General features: G+C 48.6%; 1 protein-coding gene across 1 annotated transcript in view; it reads left to right on the top strand.

Moving 5' to 3' along the window:
• Positions 1-19162, top strand: part of LOC120060914 (proline-rich protein 12-like) — a 51829-nt gene that overhangs the window by 13365 nt on the left and 19302 nt on the right. Inside the window, exons 4-11 of the mRNA XM_039010343.1 lie at positions 102-4417; positions 4997-5227; positions 5401-6061; positions 12303-12751; positions 12895-13011; positions 13806-13936; positions 16090-16544; positions 17933-18052. Of these exons, the coding sequence (XP_038866271.1) occupies positions 102-4417; positions 4997-5227; positions 5401-6061; positions 12303-12751; positions 12895-13011; positions 13806-13936; positions 16090-16544; positions 17933-18052 (6480 nt within the window). The remainder of the gene's footprint in view (positions 1-101; positions 4418-4996; positions 5228-5400; positions 6062-12302; positions 12752-12894; positions 13012-13805; positions 13937-16089; positions 16545-17932; positions 18053-19162) is intronic.

Genomic DNA, 19162 nt, shown 5'->3' with positions numbered 1-19162 from the left:
AGGGAGGGGGGTGGGGGTACAATTATTTAGTCATGCTTGTCAGTTTTTTCTGTTGATGGATTTTGAATGATAGTCGTCTTGTCTCCATCTGGCCCTGACAGCGATACACACCCCGGCCCCTGCTGAGCTCTTCATCTCCGGGCCCCTCCCCGGCTCGGGCTCCTTCACCTCTTCCTCGGCCCTGTCCGCCTATCAGCACCCGGCCTCCTTCTCCAGCCGCTCCTTCCCCACCCTCCAGGACACGCCCACGTTCAACTCCACCTCCAACGGACTCCTCTCCCCCCACGACCCTCTGTTGCATATCAAGGGTCCCTCTCAGTCCAGCCTGGGCTTTGACCGCCTCCTGCCCTCCCAGGGCGCCACCACAGCCTACCGGGGCGGACAGGACCCCACAGGCGCCTCGTCGGCCCAGGCCTCATCAGCGCGGCACCTACAGTCCCACCAGTTCAACCTGCTGTCCTCTCAGCTGCAGGACCAGTCCTCCCAGTTGTACAACGCCTCAGTGTTCTCCTCAGCCCAGGCTCAGGCCCAGTCTAACTCGATCCAGGAGAGGGCTGTGCCCCGGCAGGACAGCGTGATCAAGCACTACCAGCGGCCCACGCCGTCCCAGTCCCAGCTCTCCTCCTCAGCGGCCCACTCCCTGCAGCACTACCTCAGCTGCGGCGGGGCTGGGTACCAGCAGATAGCCCACCACAGGCAGGCCGGCCTCTCTTGCAGCCCCCTGGGTGACCAGAGCCCCTCGGACCATAAGGCCTCTTCCCGGACGGAACAGGTGTACCGGCCCATCATCCAGCCCCCCTACTCGATCTCCACCTCATCTTCAGCAGCGGGAAAGGGTGCCAAGAGCAACTCCAGCAACGGCTACTCCTCGACCAGCTCGGCGTCCTCCTCCCGTACCCCTCACACTCCCCCTTCTGCGTCCTCCAGCTCTTCGACGACCTCCTCTTCCTCCTCTGCCTCGGGAGCCCACCCCTCCAACTCACTCCCCCCCTCCAGCTCCAGCTCGGCCCCGTCTAGACAGCAGCCTCCCCCTCAGAGTGCTCCAGCTCCCCAGCAGCAACCCCCTCCTACCTCTTCCACATCTGTCCAGCAGCCCTTACCCAAACACAGCCTCTCAGGCTACGGCTCACCCGTGCCCCCAGTGAAACCCCCCGCCGCCGCCCTCACAGGTCAAACCCCGCCACAACAGCAGAACCAGTCATACTCTCCCAGCCAGCCCCCTCCCTCCCACCTAACCCAGTCCTATGGCGGCTTCAGCTCCCCTCAGGCCCAGGACCTGAGCTCAGCCGGGGGAAGAAAAGGCTACGGCAGCCTGGGAGGGCGAAGCCAGTCGTACTCGGCTGATGTGGTCTACGGGGCTGACTCTGCCTATGGGTCCGTCCCCTCCTCTCTGGGCGGAGCGGGATGTCCATCGCTAGGTTACGGCCCCGGCCACTCCCCAGCTCTTTTACAGTCGAGCGGGTCGTCGGTGGGAGGAACCTCAGGAGGCGGTGGTAGCACCACCGCAGGAAGCGGGAACTCCGGTTCAGGAGGAGCTGGGAGCAGTATGGCCAATGAGAGAGGAGGTGGTGCCAGAGTAGGGTCTTACCATATCCCTGAGTCTAGCCCCTCTCCGTCGGCTAACTCTGGGATCATCCGTCCAGGGTTGCACTCCCCCACCCCTGCCTGCCCCACCCAGTCCCCGGGAGGAACGGGCTCCAACAAATACATCTCCTCTGTCCTCTCTCCCACCTTCATCTCCTCCCCTCAGGGCTACCCCGACACCAGAGGTCCCCCGTCCCAGTCCTACCACCCCACCGCCAACAAGACCAAGTCCGACTCCAGCCGCATGCTAGGTGTGGGCTCCCAGAGGTCCCAAGAAGATGTGGACGATGATGATGACTTTTTGATCCAGCACCTTCTCCAAGCCCAGGCCAGTCCCACACCCCAGGCGTCCCATCACCACTCCCAGCAGCAACAACCTCAACAGACGGCCCAACAACAGGCACCTCTGCAGCCTGTCCCCTCTACCACGGACGGCGGCAAGGGGCTGTCGTCCTACGAGCTGGGCAAGAGCTCTGAGGAGAGGTACCACCTCCAGAGCGTCATCCGCACCCACAGCGCCACCTCCGGTGCCGGATCTGGAGGCGCGGTCACGGGCCTAGACAGCCAGCTGGAGATGTCTCTCAAGAAACATCAACAACAACAGAGGAATGAAAGTGAAGGCGGTGGCAGGAGTGGCGGAGGAGGTGCCGAGCAAAGCCACCCCCATCTACACCACCACGACTCCCTGGGGTCGGTGGTGCACTACGGCCGGAGCGACCCGTACTCCCAGCACTCCCTGGGCCCCCAACACTCCTCCCACACGCAGCAGCAGCACGCCGCCTCCCACAGCCACCTACAGTCCCACGCTCACATGGAGCTGCAGAAGAATCCACAAGAGCGCTCCGAGCTGGTGTACCCTCGCAAGAACCCTGAGGTGCAACAGCACTCTCAATCCTCGGCCTCCCTCATGGATTCCCCCACGGACCAGTCCCACCAGCCGCCCCACCTGCTCCAGTCAGTGCTGTCCCACACCACTCGCAACAAGATGGAGCCCCATCAGCAGCAGCATTCAGTGAGCCAGCAACAAGCTATGATGGATGGAGCCGGAGGGAGAATGGGCGCGGGCAAACACCAGTCCCAGACCCAGCAGGCCTCCCAGCTTCAGCTACAACTCCAGTCCCAGGCTTTGGAGGTCGCAGCGGCAGCGGCTCACTACAACCACGGACCTCCTCGGCAAGACCAGAGCCAGTCCAAGCAGCGACAGCAGAGCTCGGTGGCGTCCTCCCTGGACATGCTTGAGCGCTCACTCTCCCAGACCTCCAGTGCGGACGGCGGGGGAGTGGAGGAGAGGAGAGGAGGAGGTGGTGGTGGTGCAGGAGGAAGAGGTGGAGGGAGCGGAGAGCGCCACAGGCAGCAGCAGCAAGAGCAGCAGAGGCTCTCGTCCCATCACCCTCAACACTCCGCCTCGGAGCTCCACTCGTTCCTCTCTGAGCCCGACATGGGCTTATCCGCCCCCTTGCACGTGCACCACCTCCCCCAACACCATCAACATCCCAACTCCCACCACCAGCAAAGCCACTCGGGGCACCACCCCCACTCCCATGGCCACGCTCACCCCCAGCCCCTTCCCTCCACCCATTCCCAGCAACAGGAGTCCCAGTCCCACCCGTCCCAGCTCACCCCAGGCCAGCAGGTCCAAATAGACCAGCATCAGCGCACCGAGCAGCACCCATTCGACACGGTCAGCCCTGTGGAGAAAAGCTGTGGCCAGAGCCAGAACCGCTTTGTCACACTCACCTCCATCTGCTTCCCGGACTCGCTCCTGCAGGACGAGGACCGCTCCTTCTTCCCCGGCATGGAGGACATGTTCTGCTCAGACGACTTCTCCAAGTCGAGCTGTGCCGGAGGCGCTGGCCCAGTGCAGGAGGAGATGAACCAGGAGGGACCAGGAGGGGGCCATGAGGAGCCCATGAAGGATAATTCAGGAGGGGGAAGTGGAGGAGCCGGGTATGAAATGCTGGGCGACCAGGGCTATGGGCAGTACTGCCACAGGCTTTCCGAGTCCGGCAACCGCACCCTGGACCTGGACTCTCTCAAGACCCATGAGCTGCCCTCCACTGTTAACACGGCGCAGCTGGGCCTGATCCAGTCCTCTAGTCCAGGCGGGTGCACCGGCGGCACTGGTGCTGGCCCTGGAGGCCTCACCTCGCCCATCTTCTGCTCGTCGCGCCCCAAGAAGCTCCTCAAGTCGAGCTCGTTCCACCTGCTCAAGGAGCGTCGAGACCCCAACACACTGCCCAAAAAGAGCTACGCGCAGGAGTACGAGTTTGAGGATGATGAGGACAAGGACAACCAGCCGGCGGACATCCGTCTGAACAGCCGCCGGCTCCCTGACCACCTCCCTGACCTGGTCTCCAGCTGCCGTAAGACAGGAGGTGGGGCCGGAGGAGGAGGCACGCTCAGCCCCCTCATGGGCGACCTCGACTTCTACCACTCCTCCGGCTACCCCTCCCTCTGCCCCCCTCCCCAGCTCCTGCCGCAGGACGGGCCCAAGAAGAGGGGCCGTAAGCCCACCAAGCCAAAGAGAGCAGGGCCTCCAAGGCCCAGGGGTAGGCCTCGCATTCGCCCGCAGCCCGAGCAGCACGAACCCCGCGGAATGATTGGAGGTGAAATGGGAGGAGCAACCGAAGCAGGAAGTGGGTATGGAGGAGGAATTGAGGTTAAACGGGGCCGTGGTGGTGGCGGAGGCCGAGGGAGAGGGAGGAGAGACGACATGTTTATGGAGATAACTGGGAAGGAGCAGATGCAGCAACACCACCTTAATCGGCAACAGCATCAACTCCACCACCAGGCTCCACCCCCACAGCATCAGGAGCCCATACCGCATCTCAAGGTGAGCGTGGATAAATTGAATGGAACTGAACTTTGTTAATTCCCAGGGGGAAATGTAGATGTCATTTTAAAAATGTTACCTTTTATTTAACTAGGCAAGTCAGTTATGAACAAATTCTTATTTTCAATGACGGCCTAGGAACAGTGGGTTAACTGCCTTGTTCAGGGGCAGAACGACAGATTTTTACCTTGTCATCTCGGGGATTCGATCTAGCAACCTTTCGGTTACTAGTCCAACGCTCTAACCACTAGGCTACCTGCTGTCCCATGTCATTGCAGGCTTATACTTAAAGGGACATTACACTTTTAAATCAAAGTTTGTCAAATGGTTTCAGATCTTTAAAGTAGTCTGTCAAGATTAAGCCACATCTCGTAAACATGGATCTACGTAACCGCTGACATAGAATGCGAACTCATGATGACATGGGATGCGAATGCATCAGGACATCAGACTTCTTTTGAGTTCCAAATACATCTGACAACTTTTAATTTGAGTGTAATGTTCCTTTAAGGTGGTGGGAGTAGCCACGTTTACTCTTGGCGTTTTATTCAAACATTTCCTCTATTTTTCCTGTCTTAGATCAAACTGCCCATCGGCTCCATGTCCTCTTCCGAAGCCCTGCTGAGGACAGACTCTCTGTCCGGCACGGACCCCGCTCTATCAGACGGCTCAGTGGGCTCTGCTCCCTCCCTTGGCCTAAGTCCTGGACCCCTGTGCGAAGGGGTAGACTCCAACAGGATCCAGGACAAGAGCAAGCAGAAGAGCCAGATACAGAGTGACGGAGTGGATGGCGAGGGGATGGATGGAAGAGTAAGGGACGATTAGACTCTGTTTGGCCACTCAATCAGTCAGCTATTATGGTTAATCCTGCGTGTTGTATGTGACAAAATGTTAGCTTTAGCTGGTCAAATGTCTCATGAACTGTCTATTTTCTCTCGCTCTCTCTATTCCCACTGTAACCTCTCCCTCTCTGTCTCTCTCAGGGGATTGAGAAATCAGACTGCATGGCCTCCTTCATGGACTTCCTCAAGTCGGGAAAGAGACCTCCGGGCTTGGAAATGCAATCAGGAAACAGTGACGTCTCCCCTCTCAAATCTGAAGGGCTCTGTCCCCTGTCCCCGGCACCCCCTCCAACACTGCCTCAGTTTGGTGAGGGCAAGAGCAACAGCGGCCTAGGGGGCTGCCCCAGTCCCTGCAAGCGCACCCTGGACGACGAGCTGAAGAGGAACTTGGAGACGCTGCCCTCGTTCTCCTCAGACGAGGAGGATTCGGTGGGCAAGAACCAGGACCTGCAGAAAAGCATCTCCTCGGCCATCTCGGCTCTCTACGACACGCCGCAGCTGGCCTCGCTTCAGCCGCCCCCGCCTTCTCCCCCCCCCCAGTCCCAAGACCAACCCAGCCAGGCCCCGCTCACACCGACCACCCTGCAGCCCCCAGCCCTTAGCCCCCAGCCCCCCTCACACAACCCTCACACCCAGCCCCAGGCGGCCGAGCCGGCAGTACTACAGCGAGAGGACCGGGAGATGGAGGAGAATGATGAGGAGGAGGAAGAGAGGAAGATGCGAGGAGGGGGTGATAATGAGAGTGAAGTGAATGATATGGAAGAGGAGGAGCTGGAGATACTTGGTGCACCCAGATTAGAAGGTAAGGGAAATACCGGGCTGATACAGATCATATGAAGACTTTTATTTTGACGGCAAACCGCAAATTCCACTATTGTGACTAATCCTTATTGTGGCTAGCTTCACAACACATAACCCGGTCCGGTCGAGGCTCACTAGCCAGATGAAGCTAGCTGGCTGCTTATAACGTTAGCTTTGGGCAACAGGGTTAAGTAGCTGGCTAGCTATTTATTTTCATTAACTGAAGATCAATTTTAATAGGCGAACAACAAGTGGCAACCTAGCTAATACCTACTCACAATGATTCCTAAATCATTGCTAAGAAAAATGAAAATGACTGCAGTTTCTACTGGTCATTGTTTTTTGGGGCTGGTTGTATTGGTGCTAGCTAGGTACCAAGCTAAAGCTAGCTACCCCAGAAGTTGTGGTCGAACAAATGATGTTTATTACAAACGCGGTATTGAAAACACATCGTTCGTGGCCGGTGTTCGCTTTGTTTGCAGACTTTTTTGTACAGCTTTGACAGTGCTACTGTATCTTTTTTGACACGCAAAGAAACGGGATTCCATAGTATGTATGTTGTGAAGCTAATTGCAGTGACGCTATTACTGTGTAACTCCGGTAGGGCAACATGTGAAAAATAGCGCACTTGGTAGTGTGTACCGGTGCTCGACCAGTCGGCGAAAGCCTACATCACCCACGACAGAGAACCGAATTCCATTATCTTGGCTTAATTGGATTTCACTTTTGAGTTGCCTCGCTGAAATTTTCTTACTCTTTCAAATGAATGCTTGATTTGTTGACTTCTTGATCCACACAGCAGACATTATTGGGCTAGGTTAGGAATGCTGTGTTGCACGTGTAGCGCAACATTTTACGTGGTGTCATTACGTCATATAGGTATGCATGGTAACTTTGACATCGGTTTTTAACATCGGCGCTAAACTAGGCATTGGGCCGATATCGATGTTGGCATTTTTAGATAATTTTGGCCAATTTCTGGTTTGTTCACCAGTATATCGTGCATCCCTAATTCAGACCCTTTACTCAGTACTTTGTTGAAGCACCTTTGGCACCAATTACAGCCTTGAGTCTTCTTGGGTATGACATTACAAGCTTGGTACACATGTATTTTGACAGTTGCGCCCTTTCTTCTCTGCAAATCCTCTCAAGCTCTGTCAGGTTGGATGGGGAGCGTTGCTGCACAGCTTTTTTTTCAGGTCTCCAGAGATGTTCGATCCGGTTCAAGTCCGGGCTCTGGCTGGACCACTCAAGGACATTCAGTGACTTGTCCCGAAGCCACTCATGTGTTTTCTTGGCCGTGTGATTAGGGTTGTTGTCCTGTTGGAAGGTGACCCTTCGGCCCAGTCTGCGGTCCTGAGCACTCTGGAGCAGGTTTTTTATCAAGGATCTCTCTGTACTTTGCTCCTTTCATCTTAGCCTTGATCCTGATTAGTCTCCCAGGTACTTGCCGCTGAAAAACATCCCCGCAGCATGATGCTGCCACCACAATGCGTCACCGTAGGAATGGTGCCAGGTTTCCTTCAGACATGACGCTTGGCATTCAGGGCAAAGAGTTCAATCTTGGTTTCATCAGACCAGAGTCTCTTGTTCCTTGTGGTCTGAGAGTCTTTAGGTGCCGATTGGCAAATGCCAAGCAGGCTGTCATGTGCCTTTTACTGACAGGTGTATAAAATTGGGCACACAGCCATGCAATATCCATAGAAAAACATTGGCAGTAGAATGGCCTTACTGAATAGCTCAGTGACTTTCAACGTGGCACCGTCATAGGATGCCACCTTTCCAACAATTCAGTTAGTGAAATTTCATGCCTGCTAGAGCTGCCCCGGTCAACTGTAAGTGCTGTTATTGTGAAGTGGAAACGTCTAGGAGCAACACTGGCTCAGCTGTGAAGTGGTAGGCCACAGAAGCTTACAGAACGGGACCGCAGAGTGCTGAAGCGCGTAAAAATCGTATTTTCGGTTGCAACACTCACTACCGATTTCCAAGCTGCCTCTGAAAGCAGTGTCAGTACAATAACTTTTTGTCGGTAGCTCCATGAAATGGGTTTCCATGGCTGAGCAGCTGCACACAACCCTAAGATCACCCTGCGCAGTGCCAAGCGTCGGCTGGAGTGGTATAAAGCTTGCCGCCATTTGACTCTGGAGCAGTGGAAATGCTTTCTCTGGAGTTATGAATCACACTTCATCTGGCAGTCCGATGGACAAAGCTGGGTTAGGCGGATGCCAGGAGAACGCTACCTGCCCCTCTGCGTAGTGCCAAATTTAAAGTTTGGTGGAGGAGGAATAATGGTCTGTTGCTGTTTTTCATGGTTCGGGCTAGGTCCCTTAGTTCCAGTGAAAGGAAATCTTAACGCTACAGCATACAGTGATATTCTAGACAATTCTGTACTTCCAACTTTGTGGCAACAGGTTGTGGAATGCCCTTTCCTTTTACAGCATGACAATACCTCTGTGCACAAAGCGAGGTCCATACAGAAATGGTTTGTCAAGATCAGTGTGGAATGGCCTGCACAGAGGCCTGACCTCAACCCCATTGAACACATTTGGGATGAATTCGAGCGCCTACTGCGAGCCAGGCTTAATTACCCAACATCAGTGCCCGACCTCACTAATGCTCTTGTGGCTGAATGGAGAAAGAACCCACAGCAATGTGCCAACATCTAGTGAAAAGTCATCCCAGAAGAGTGGAGGCCGTTATAGAAGCAAAGGGGCGACCGACTACATAGTAATGGCCATGATTTTGGAATCAGATGTTCGAGCGGTACTTTTCGATACTTTTGGTCAGGTAGTGGATGTTGCAAACGATCACTTAGTAGTCATTTTTGGGACATTCCCCACATATTCACTATTTTGGCTGAGATTTAATTGTATACATAACTGTCCCATAATATCGACTATCGTCTGGTACTGATAGCCCATATGTTTTATTGGCAGAGAATGTATGTAGGCTGTTATATTGTGCATCTCTTTGTGGAACCACAAAAAATCTTCTCATTTATTACAATACTTTTCTTTATAGTCTTGTTGTTTCAGCTCGTGCCCCATTTTTCTTAGAATTAATTTTCACGGCTTAGCTCATGAAAAATTATGATTTTAGCCTCTGGCTTTGCAGTTGCTGTAGAATTCGGTAATTGAAACCATTTCCTGTGCACACATAGTAAAGAACTGATTAAATGAAACGATAGCCCAATTGTTATGATATATCTGATAGCTTGAACTAAATCAGACAGTGATCTTTACAGCTGTTTTTGGTTATTTAAATGGATGATAGATACCCATTGCGCTATTCCACACCAAGACAGCCCAAAAATGTTTTGTATCTCAGATTGTTCTGGAAATTCTCACATAGAAGCTTCATTGGGAGGAAAGGTCTTTGACATGCTTTTTACATTTGTGTCACAAACATGGTTTATTTTAGGCCCATTTTAGACCTATACATGCCTTTTGTAAGACCCTATGATCTGTGAACCGAACCATACATCATACAGACGTCTTTGTGTAATTATACTCCTTATAGCAAAGATCATCGACTAGATTCAGCCGTTGGACGATTTTCCTTTTCTTGAGCGGCTGGTCAGGGGGCAGGAACATAATTACCAATCATTTAAGAGTGTTGGACCAGTAATCGAAAGGTTGCTGGATCTAATTCCTGAGCTGACTCAGTGAAAAATCTGTCTGTGCCCTTAAGCAAGGCACTTAACCCTCATAGCTCTTGTCAGTCGCTCTGGATAAGAGTGTCTGCTAAATGTAAATCTATTTGTAGACCGCAAATTGACTGCAAGAAGTCCAAACGGCTTTAATATTTGACTAAAACATCATTTCAAACCTTTCATTTGTTTACTATCACATATCTCTACTATGCGTGGTAATACTTTGGAACAGATTTCCAAAATGTTAATCACTTGGAGCTGATTTGCTGGTGTTTTTACAGTCTTATGTCCAACAATTAAAAAAAAAAAAATTATAATAATAAAATTATAACTCTTTTGCTAAACTTGCGGGGGCCAAATAAAATCCCCAGTGGGCCAAATTCGGGCTGCCATTTTAGTGGGCTCTCAACTGGAGTATGTCTTAATTCTGAAATACAATTTTTCACATTTTTTTCAACATATTTAATATCTCAAAAGTACCGTTTTTAAACCTTGTTTGGAACAATATACTCTTCAAACACTCCATTTCCAAAGTGGGCTCTGGTACTGTGGACGATATGACCCTATTTTATACATAGAAATTGACATTTATAGGCCATTAACCAATCACAGCCCTTATTTAGGATTGCACATTCGGCAAATCGCCAACAGAAGACGTTTCCTTTTAATCAATTTTCCCGTTCATCGTGTTGGTTGTGCACATAACATTTATCATAACTTCAAAATTAGCAGAGAGCCCATTCTGGAAATGTGATGTTCCCGTAAAGTATATTGTTTCATAAAATGAACAAAATTAAATCGGGTACTTTTGACAGATTTAATATTTTTAATGTTGATTAAATTAACGTGAGAAGTTATATTTCAGAATCTAGACATACTCCATGTGTTAGAACACACTATAACGACACAGATGTTGTCTGTATCATGTACGGTCACGGATCATAGTGTCTTACAGGAGGCATGTACAGTGCCTTCGGAAAGTATTCAGACCCCTTGACTTTTTCCACGTTTTGTTACGTTACATCCTTATTCTAAAAATGGATTAAATGAAACAAATTCGTCGTCAATCTACATACAATAATCCATAATGAAAACAGTTAATATTTTTTTGCATATGTATTAAAAATGTAAACACCTTATTTCCTTAAGTATTCAGACCCTTTGCTATGAGAATTGAAATTGAGCTCCGGTGCATCCTGTTTCCATTGATCATCCTTCAGATGATTTGGAAAGGGACACACCTGTCTTTATGTCCCACAGTTGACAGTGCATGTCAGAGCAAAAACCAAGCCCTGAGGTCGATGGAATTGTCCGTAGAGCTCCGAGACAGGATTGTGTCGAGGCACAGATCTGGGGAATGGTACCAAAACATTTCTGCAGCATTGAAGGTCCCGAAGAACACAGAGCTGGTGGTTCCAAAGAAGGGCCTTGGTCAGGGAGGTGACAAAGAACCCATGGTCACTCTGACAGTGTTCCTCTGTGGAGATGGAAGAACCTTCCAGAAGGACAACCATCTCTGCAGCACTCTAGCAATCAGGCCTTTGTGGTAGAGTGGCCAGACGTAAGCCACTCCTCAGTAAAAGGCACATGACAGCCCGCTTGGAGTTTTCCAAAAGGTACCTAAAGGACTTTTAGACCATGAGAAACAAGATTCTCTGGTCTGATGAAACCAAGATTGAAGTCTTTGGCCTGAATGCCAAGTGCCATGTCAGGAGGAAACCTGGCACCATTCCTATGGTGAAGCATTGTGGTGGCAGCATCATGCTGTGGGGATGTTTTTCAGTGGCAGGGACTGGGAGACTAGTCAGGATTGAGGGAAAGATGGAAGGAGCAAAGTACAGAGACATCCTTAATGAAAACCTGCTCCAGCGCACTCAGGACCGCAGACTGGGCCGAAGGTTCACCTTTCAACAAGACAACAACCATAAGCACACGGCCAAGACAACGGAGTGGCTTCGAGACAAGTCACTGAATGTCCTTGAGTGGCCCAGCCAGAGCCCGGACTTGAACCGGATCGAACATCCCTGGAGAGACTTGAAGAAAGCTGTGCAGCGACGCTCCTTAACCAACCTGACAGAGCTTGAGAGGATCTGCAAAGCAGAATGGAAGAAGCTCCCCAAATACACGTGTGCTAAACTTGTAGCGTCATACCCAAGAAGACTCAAGGCTTTAATCACTTCCAAAGGTGCTTCAACAAAGTACTGAGTAAATGGTCTGAATACTCATGCAAATGTTATTTCAGAATTTTTTTTAAATATAAATTTGCAAAACTTTATAGAAAATGTTTTTTACTTTGTCATTATGGGGTGTTGTTGGTAGATTGATGAGGGGGGGAAAAACAATTCAATCCATTTTAAAATAAGGCTGTAAAATATCAAAAATGGCTACTTTCATCATTATTTTCTTAGGTTCTTTCTGTGTTTTTGATACAAATTTGAAAAGCATGTTAAACGTCCTTCCTCCCAATGTAGTTTCTATGTGAGAATTGACAGAATATTCTATGATATGAAAAATATTTTTGGGCTATTATGGCATGGAATCGCATTTTGATTCTTGAAGAAAAATCACCACTTATCTCCTTTTATTCCAGCCTCCGCACCAGTGGCACCAGTCGGTCCCTCACCTCTCTCCGCCTCCCCCACTCAGTCCTTCTCTCCCTCTCCCCCGCCTTCCCCCTTACTTCTCCTCTCTCTCCCTTCATCACCCCTGCCCCCACAAGAGGCGGCACAACAGAAGCAGTCCCAACCTCCGAGCCCCCTCCCTCCTTCCATTCCTTCTCTTCCTCCTGCTCCCGCCACCCTCCCTCCCTCCTCCCAGACTCCCCCGGCCTCGGATTCCCCCGAGCCAGCACTGGAGCCCCCCGCGTCCCCGGAAGACGCCCCCGCCCCTCAGGTCACCTCGCTGCACGTGGCCCAGAAGCAGGAGGACGCCGCCATTGCTGGAGAGAGCGAGGACGACAAGAGTGAGAGTGGAGGGGAAGGCATTTTCCGAGAGAGGGACGAGTTTGTGGTGCGCGTAGAAGACATCGGAACTATGAAGGTATTTGTGTGTTTGCGTTTTTGTGTAAAATAATAAAGGCATCACTAACCACCAGATCAACAGTGTAGTCCATCTGTTCCATAAGTTGATTGTGTGTGTGTTCAGTATGTACTGTATTAAATCCCTCACCCCTCTTTCCCCAGCTGGCCCTGAAGACCGGTCGAGAACCTCCCCCCATCTGGAGGGTGCAGAAAGCCCTGCTGCAGAAGTTCAGCCCTGAGATTAAGAACGGACAGAGGCAGTTCTGTGCCACCAGCAACGTGAGTCAGTCGGTCTGTCCACCTGGCACAGTGGTATCCATACTATTCATACCCCATTTTTTCCCCCCCCTCAAATCATTTCTTGTTACCGGACCTCACAACCTTAATCTGTAAATTTAGATTTTTACATCAACAAAGAACCTTCAATTCATTGCATTTTCATCTCAATAAATACATTCACTCAATACGATTTGTATTTTTCAAATGATCTTTCTCAGAAACTATATTTTCCCATACAATAATCTGTACTCTTAATTTTGTGTTCCACTGACCCGACACATGAAGATCACTGCTCAATGTCAACACATAATGCATGTTTCTGTCTATCAGCAGGGCACGCATCGGAAAATGTCTTAAACATTTCGTAAATGAAAATGAGCGTTGCATAGTACAAGTCCGGATAGTCTCTCCCAGTACCGTTTCCAAAATTAGGTGCCAAAGGTTCCACTGACGTTCCACATGAAGATCACTGCTTTGTCCAACTGTGTGATTGTTGGTTTCAGGTCTTCTTAATTGCAGTCGCTGAGCATCTTACGAGTGCTATATCATAGTGACGTTATTCCTGAGATCTAAAAGTGTTCCTAGATCAGCATTTTTTGTTTTCGATGATAAGAAATGGACAGTGGGAACCTGGTCCTACTCTGAGACACTATGAATATAGAACCAAATAAACTGCAATAAAGATGACCTGGAACAGACCCACTGATTTGTGTGGACACCAGGATGATTATCTGTTAAATAAGTAGCTATTAGGCATCCCAATAAACAAAATGGCTGCTCTTTCTTTTTCTTAGTATCTGGGCTACTTTGGAGATGCCAAGAGGCGATACCAGCGCCTGTACGTCAAGTTCCTGGAGAACATCAACAAGAAGGACTATGTGAGAGTGTGCTCTCGACGACCCTGGCACAGACCATCCGGACTGAGGTACGCATCTATACACCTATTTCCCGACCATACGATCACATGCAACTTCAAATGCACCTCGTTAACACATAATCAGATGGTTATCGTCAGAGGATTGATTACCTAGCAAGCCAGTGAGTTAAAGATAAAATCACAAATAGAGATAGATAAAGCCAGAACAATAATATACATGCCTATAGCCATCGGTCTTGCGTGAAAATGGCTTTATTTTAGACATGTACAGTTGAAGTCGGAGTTTACATACACCTTAGCCAAATACATTTAAACTCAGTTTTTCACAATTCCTGACATTTAATCCCAGTAAAAATTCCATGTCTTAGGTCAGTTAGGATCATCACTTTATTTTAAGAATGTGAAATGTCAGAATAATAGTGAGAATGATTTATTTCAGTTTTTATTTCTTTCATCACATTCCCAGTGGGTCAGAAGTTTACATAAACTCAATTAGCCCATTCCTCCTGACAGAGCTGGTGTAACCGAGTCAGGTTTGTAGGCTCGCACACACTTTTTCAGTTCTGGCAAGAAACTTTCGATAGGATTGAGGTCAGGGCTTTTTGATGGCCACTCTAATACCTTGACTTTGTTGTCCTTAAGCCATTTTGCCACAACTTTGGAAATATGCTTGGGGTCATTGTCCATTTGGAAGACCCATTTGCGCCCAAGCTTTAACTTCCTGACTGATGTCTTGAGATGTTGCTTCAATATATACACATAATTTTCCTTCCTCATGAGGCCATCCATTTTGTGAAGTGCACCAGTCCCTCCTGCAGCAAAGCACCCACACAACATGATGCTGCCACCCGCGTTCTTCATGGTTGGGATGGTATTCTTCGGCTTGCAAGCATCCCCCTTTTTCCTCCAAACATAACGATGGTCATTATGGCCAAACAGTTCCATTTTTGTTTCATCAGACCAGAGGACATTTCTCCAAAAAGTACGATCTTTGTCCCCATGTGCAGTTGCATTCCGTAGTCTGGCTTTTTTTATGGCGGTTTTGGAGCAGTGGCTTCTTCCTTGCTGAGCGGCCTTTCAGGTTATGCGATATAGGACTCGTTTTACTGTGGATATAGATCATTTTGTACCTGTTTCCTTATGCATCTTCACAAGGTCCTTTGCTGTTGTTCTGGGATTGATTTGCACTTTTCTTACCAAAGTACGTTCATCTCTAGGAGACAGAACGCGTCTACTTCCTGAGCGGTATGACGGCTGCATGGTCCCATGGTGTTTATACTTGCGTATTATTGTTTGTACAAATGAACGTGGTACCTTCAGGCGTTTGGAAATTGCTCCCAAGGATGAACCAGACTTGTGGAGGTCTACAATATTTTTTCTGAGGTCTTGGCTGATTTATTTAGATTTTCTCATGATGTCAAGCAAAGAGGCACTGAGTTTGAAGGTAGGCCTTGAAATACATCGACAGGTACACCTCCAATTGACTCAAATGATGTCAATTAGCCTATCAGAAGCTTCTAATGCCATGACATCATTTTCTGGAATTTTCCAAGCTGTTTAAAGGCACAGTCAACTTAGTGTATGTAAACTTCTGACCCACGGGAATTGTGATGGTGAAATAATCTGTCTGTAAACAGTTGTTGGAAAAACTGCTTGTGTCATGCACAAAGTAGATGTCCTAACCGAATTGCCAAAACTATATTTTGTTAACAAGAAATGTGTGGAGTGGTTGAAAAACGAGATTTAATGACTCCAACCTAAGTGTATGTAAACTTCCGACTTCAACTGTACATTGTATATGCCTTCACTTCTGAAAGGTTTTCTTCCACCTTGTCATTGAACAGTTCATAGGACAGTGTTGTCCGAAAGATATGTCTGGACATTTTTTTACTTGCACCTTTTAAATATACATTTCAGAGCGTGCTGTCCTGTTGAATGTCCAAGGACAAGGCATAAGAGGAAAATACTAGCCTAAAGAGCTAACATGGTGTTTGTACTTCCATCTAGCCATCCAGTGTTCCCAAAAATCTGAAGTAGCCAGCATACTGAAAAAAGTTGCCAGCTAGGGGGGTGAGAGGGCATGACCCCCACAAAATTAGGGTTAGTAGTCATCTATTTGGTTGGAAGTGGGTGGTTATAGAACTGGACATCTGAAATATGGTTGCTTTCTCTTTATTCAATTCTCTACTCTTCTTCAACAGGCAACAGGCCCCCCCCAAAATGGCGTCTCCGCCTCTCACCACCCAGACCCCGCCTCGAGCTGAGAAGGAGGAGAGGGAGCAGCGAGTGGCACCGGTGCGAGAACCGGTGCAGCGTGAGCCCAGGGAGAGAACAAGGGCAAAGAACGAACAGCGAGAAAAGGAGAAGGCGGCTGCGTTAGTGAAAGAGGAGGGGGAGAAAGAGAAGCAGAGAGAGAAAGAGAAGAGGGTGCAGCCGTCTCAGAAGCCCGAGAAACGGGCCGCCACAGTGGCAACGACAGAACGAGGGAAGGGGAAGAAAGGGGGAGTGGAGAAAGGGAAGAAGGTAGAGCACCCTCCCAAGTCGAAGCCAGCCAAGGTCAAGGCGGAACCTCTTCCGAAAAAGAGGAAGTGGCTGAAGGGGGTCCCCTCGTCGTCTGATTCCGACTCATCTGAGGAGGCAGCCAGCGAGGATGAGAGTAAGAAGCGTTTTTTTGCCTGTAGGGCCAGTTTCTTAGACACAGATTAAGCCTAGTCCAGGACTAAAACGCATTCTCAATGGAGTTTCTCGGAGTAAAAAGCTATTTCCATTGAGGCTAGTCATAAACTGTGTCCGGGAATGTAGCCTGTAATACTTTATTATTTTGTGAAGCAGTTTTGAACTGATTATTGATAGTTACACCATAACACTATATAGCGCACTACTTTTGACCAGAGCCCTATGGGCCCTCGTAAGTGCCTTCAAAGTATTCATACCCTTTGACTTATTCCACATTTTGTTGTTAAAGCCTGAATTCAAAATGGATTACAGTTATATTTTTCTCACCCATCCATCTTCTCACAATACCTCATTATGAAAAAGTGAAAACATATTTTTTGAAATGTAAAAAAAAAAAAAAATGCAGAAATATCTGATTTACATAAGTATTCACACACTTTAGTCAATTATTTGTATTAGCACCCTTTGGCAGTGATTAAAGCTGTGATTCTTTCTGGGTAAGTCTCTTAGAGCAACATTTGACCATTTTATTCTTTTCAAAATTCTTCATGCTCTGTCAAATTGGTTGTTGATCCCTGCTGGACAACTATTTTCAGGTGTTGCTGTAGATTTTCAAGCAGATTGAAGTCAAAAGTGTAACTCGGCCACTCCGGAACATTCACTGGTTTCTTGGTAAGCAACTCCAGTTTAGATTTGGCCTTGTGTTTTAGGTTATTGTCCTGCGGAAAGGAGAATTCATCTCCCAGTGTCTGGTGGAAAGCAGACAGAACCAGGTTTTCCTCTATATTTTTTTCAAAACACAGAATTTCACTTCATGGGGTGTTGTGTGTAGGCCAGTGACACAAATCTCAATTTAATCCATTTTAAATTCAGGCTGCAACACAACAAAATACGGAAAAAGCCCAGGGGTGTCAATACTTGCTGAAGGCACTGTATGTTTAGCCTAATATGTATCGGTATTTGTGCAGTCCAACTGGGTGGAGGGATTCTGTGAGTGATGGGTAGTGATATGTGTCTGTATCTGCCCTATAATAAATGGAATAGGTGCGCCAGGCAGTGAATAGAAGGGAAGACGAAAAGAAGCTTTCAGGAATGTGTTTGGCAAATAGGTAGAGCTGTGTGTGTAGGGTTGTCACGATAATACGGTACAACATTTTCCATGGCATAAAGGAAAACACAATGCAGACTAGGCTCTTTGGCCATTTAGGAGTGTTATGTTACATTGTGTGCTATAGCTTGGAGATGAAACAAATGGGACTCTGGGTTGCAACATAAGAAACCATTATGCCTGTTTTCCTCAATTTCTGCTACAGGTATTGTGACAACCCTGTGTGTGTGTGTGTGTGTGTGTGTGTGTAACCTCTGCAGTGACAGTGCAAGGCAGGGTGAACAACCGGGCCATGCGGGAGATGTTCAGGAGCTATGTGGAGATGCTGGTCAGCACGGCCCTGGACCCCGACATGATCCAAGCCCTGGAGGATACAGAAGGTGAGCGCTCAACACACACACATACACACACACACACACACACGGCCCTGGACCCCGACATGATCCAAGCCCTGGAGGATACAGAAGGTGAGCGCTCAACACACACACACACACACACACACACACACACACACACACACACACACACACACACACGGCCCTGGACCTCGACATGATCCAAACCCTGGAGGACACAGACGGTGAGAGCAGAACCCGCACACCTCACAATACACAAACAGCCCTGAGGGGTGAACCACAAAGCTGGATAGAGAAGTTACTGTGCTAACTTTTGGTCAATTCCTTGTTTAACTTGGGGCCGTTGACACGAAGGTGGCTCACCTTTCAGTACATTTCTATGGCAACGAATGCTTTAGCTTTAACCTGCTAACTCTTTATCCTGAATGAAGTGTTTGAGTTGAGGACCAATCAAATTAGATTCCATCACTCTCGCAAAAAAAATGGGCCATCATCCTTTTCTCCGGACCATATTTGAGGAAGATGACTGATTTTAAAATATTTTTATTAGTCAGGTGTTCTTTTGTTAAAAATAGTCATTAAAATACATGCATTTGAAACTCCATGCTCTGTAAAACTTTCATATGACCTATCAATATTATTATTATTTTTAATTAGGAGTGATGGAAAAGGGGTTTGTGCATTGATAAGCACACCAAAGACAACATTAACAATATAATTCATTAAAGAATGATGGCACTTCTAATAGCCTATTTCCCACCATATCCTGCTGAATTTACAGGATAACCTGTCTTTCATTTTAATTTCGTAAAATGAATGACTGGCGGATGAATGGCACGACAATGGTCCTCAGGATCTCGTCACGGTATCTCTGCACGTTCAAATTGGCATCGATAAAATGAAATTTGTTCGTTGTCCATAGTTTATGCCTGCCCATACCATAACCCCACAGCCACCATGGGGCACTCTGTTCACAACGTTGACATCAGCAAACCGCTCGCCCACACAACACCATACAAGCTGTCTGCCATCTTCCCGGTACAGTTTAAACCGGGACCCATCCGTGAAGAGCACACTTCTCCAGCGTGCCTGTGAGCATTTACCCACTAATGTCAGTTATGACGCCGAACTGCA

The sequence above is a fragment of the Salvelinus namaycush genome, chromosome 16 (assembly GCF_016432855.1).
Source record: "Salvelinus namaycush isolate Seneca chromosome 16, SaNama_1.0, whole genome shotgun sequence".
NCBI classification, from domain to species: Eukaryota; Metazoa; Chordata; class Actinopteri; order Salmoniformes; family Salmonidae; genus Salvelinus; species Salvelinus namaycush.
The sequence above is the reverse complement of the archived record's forward strand: the minus strand, read 5'-3'. Positions and strand labels throughout refer to the sequence as shown.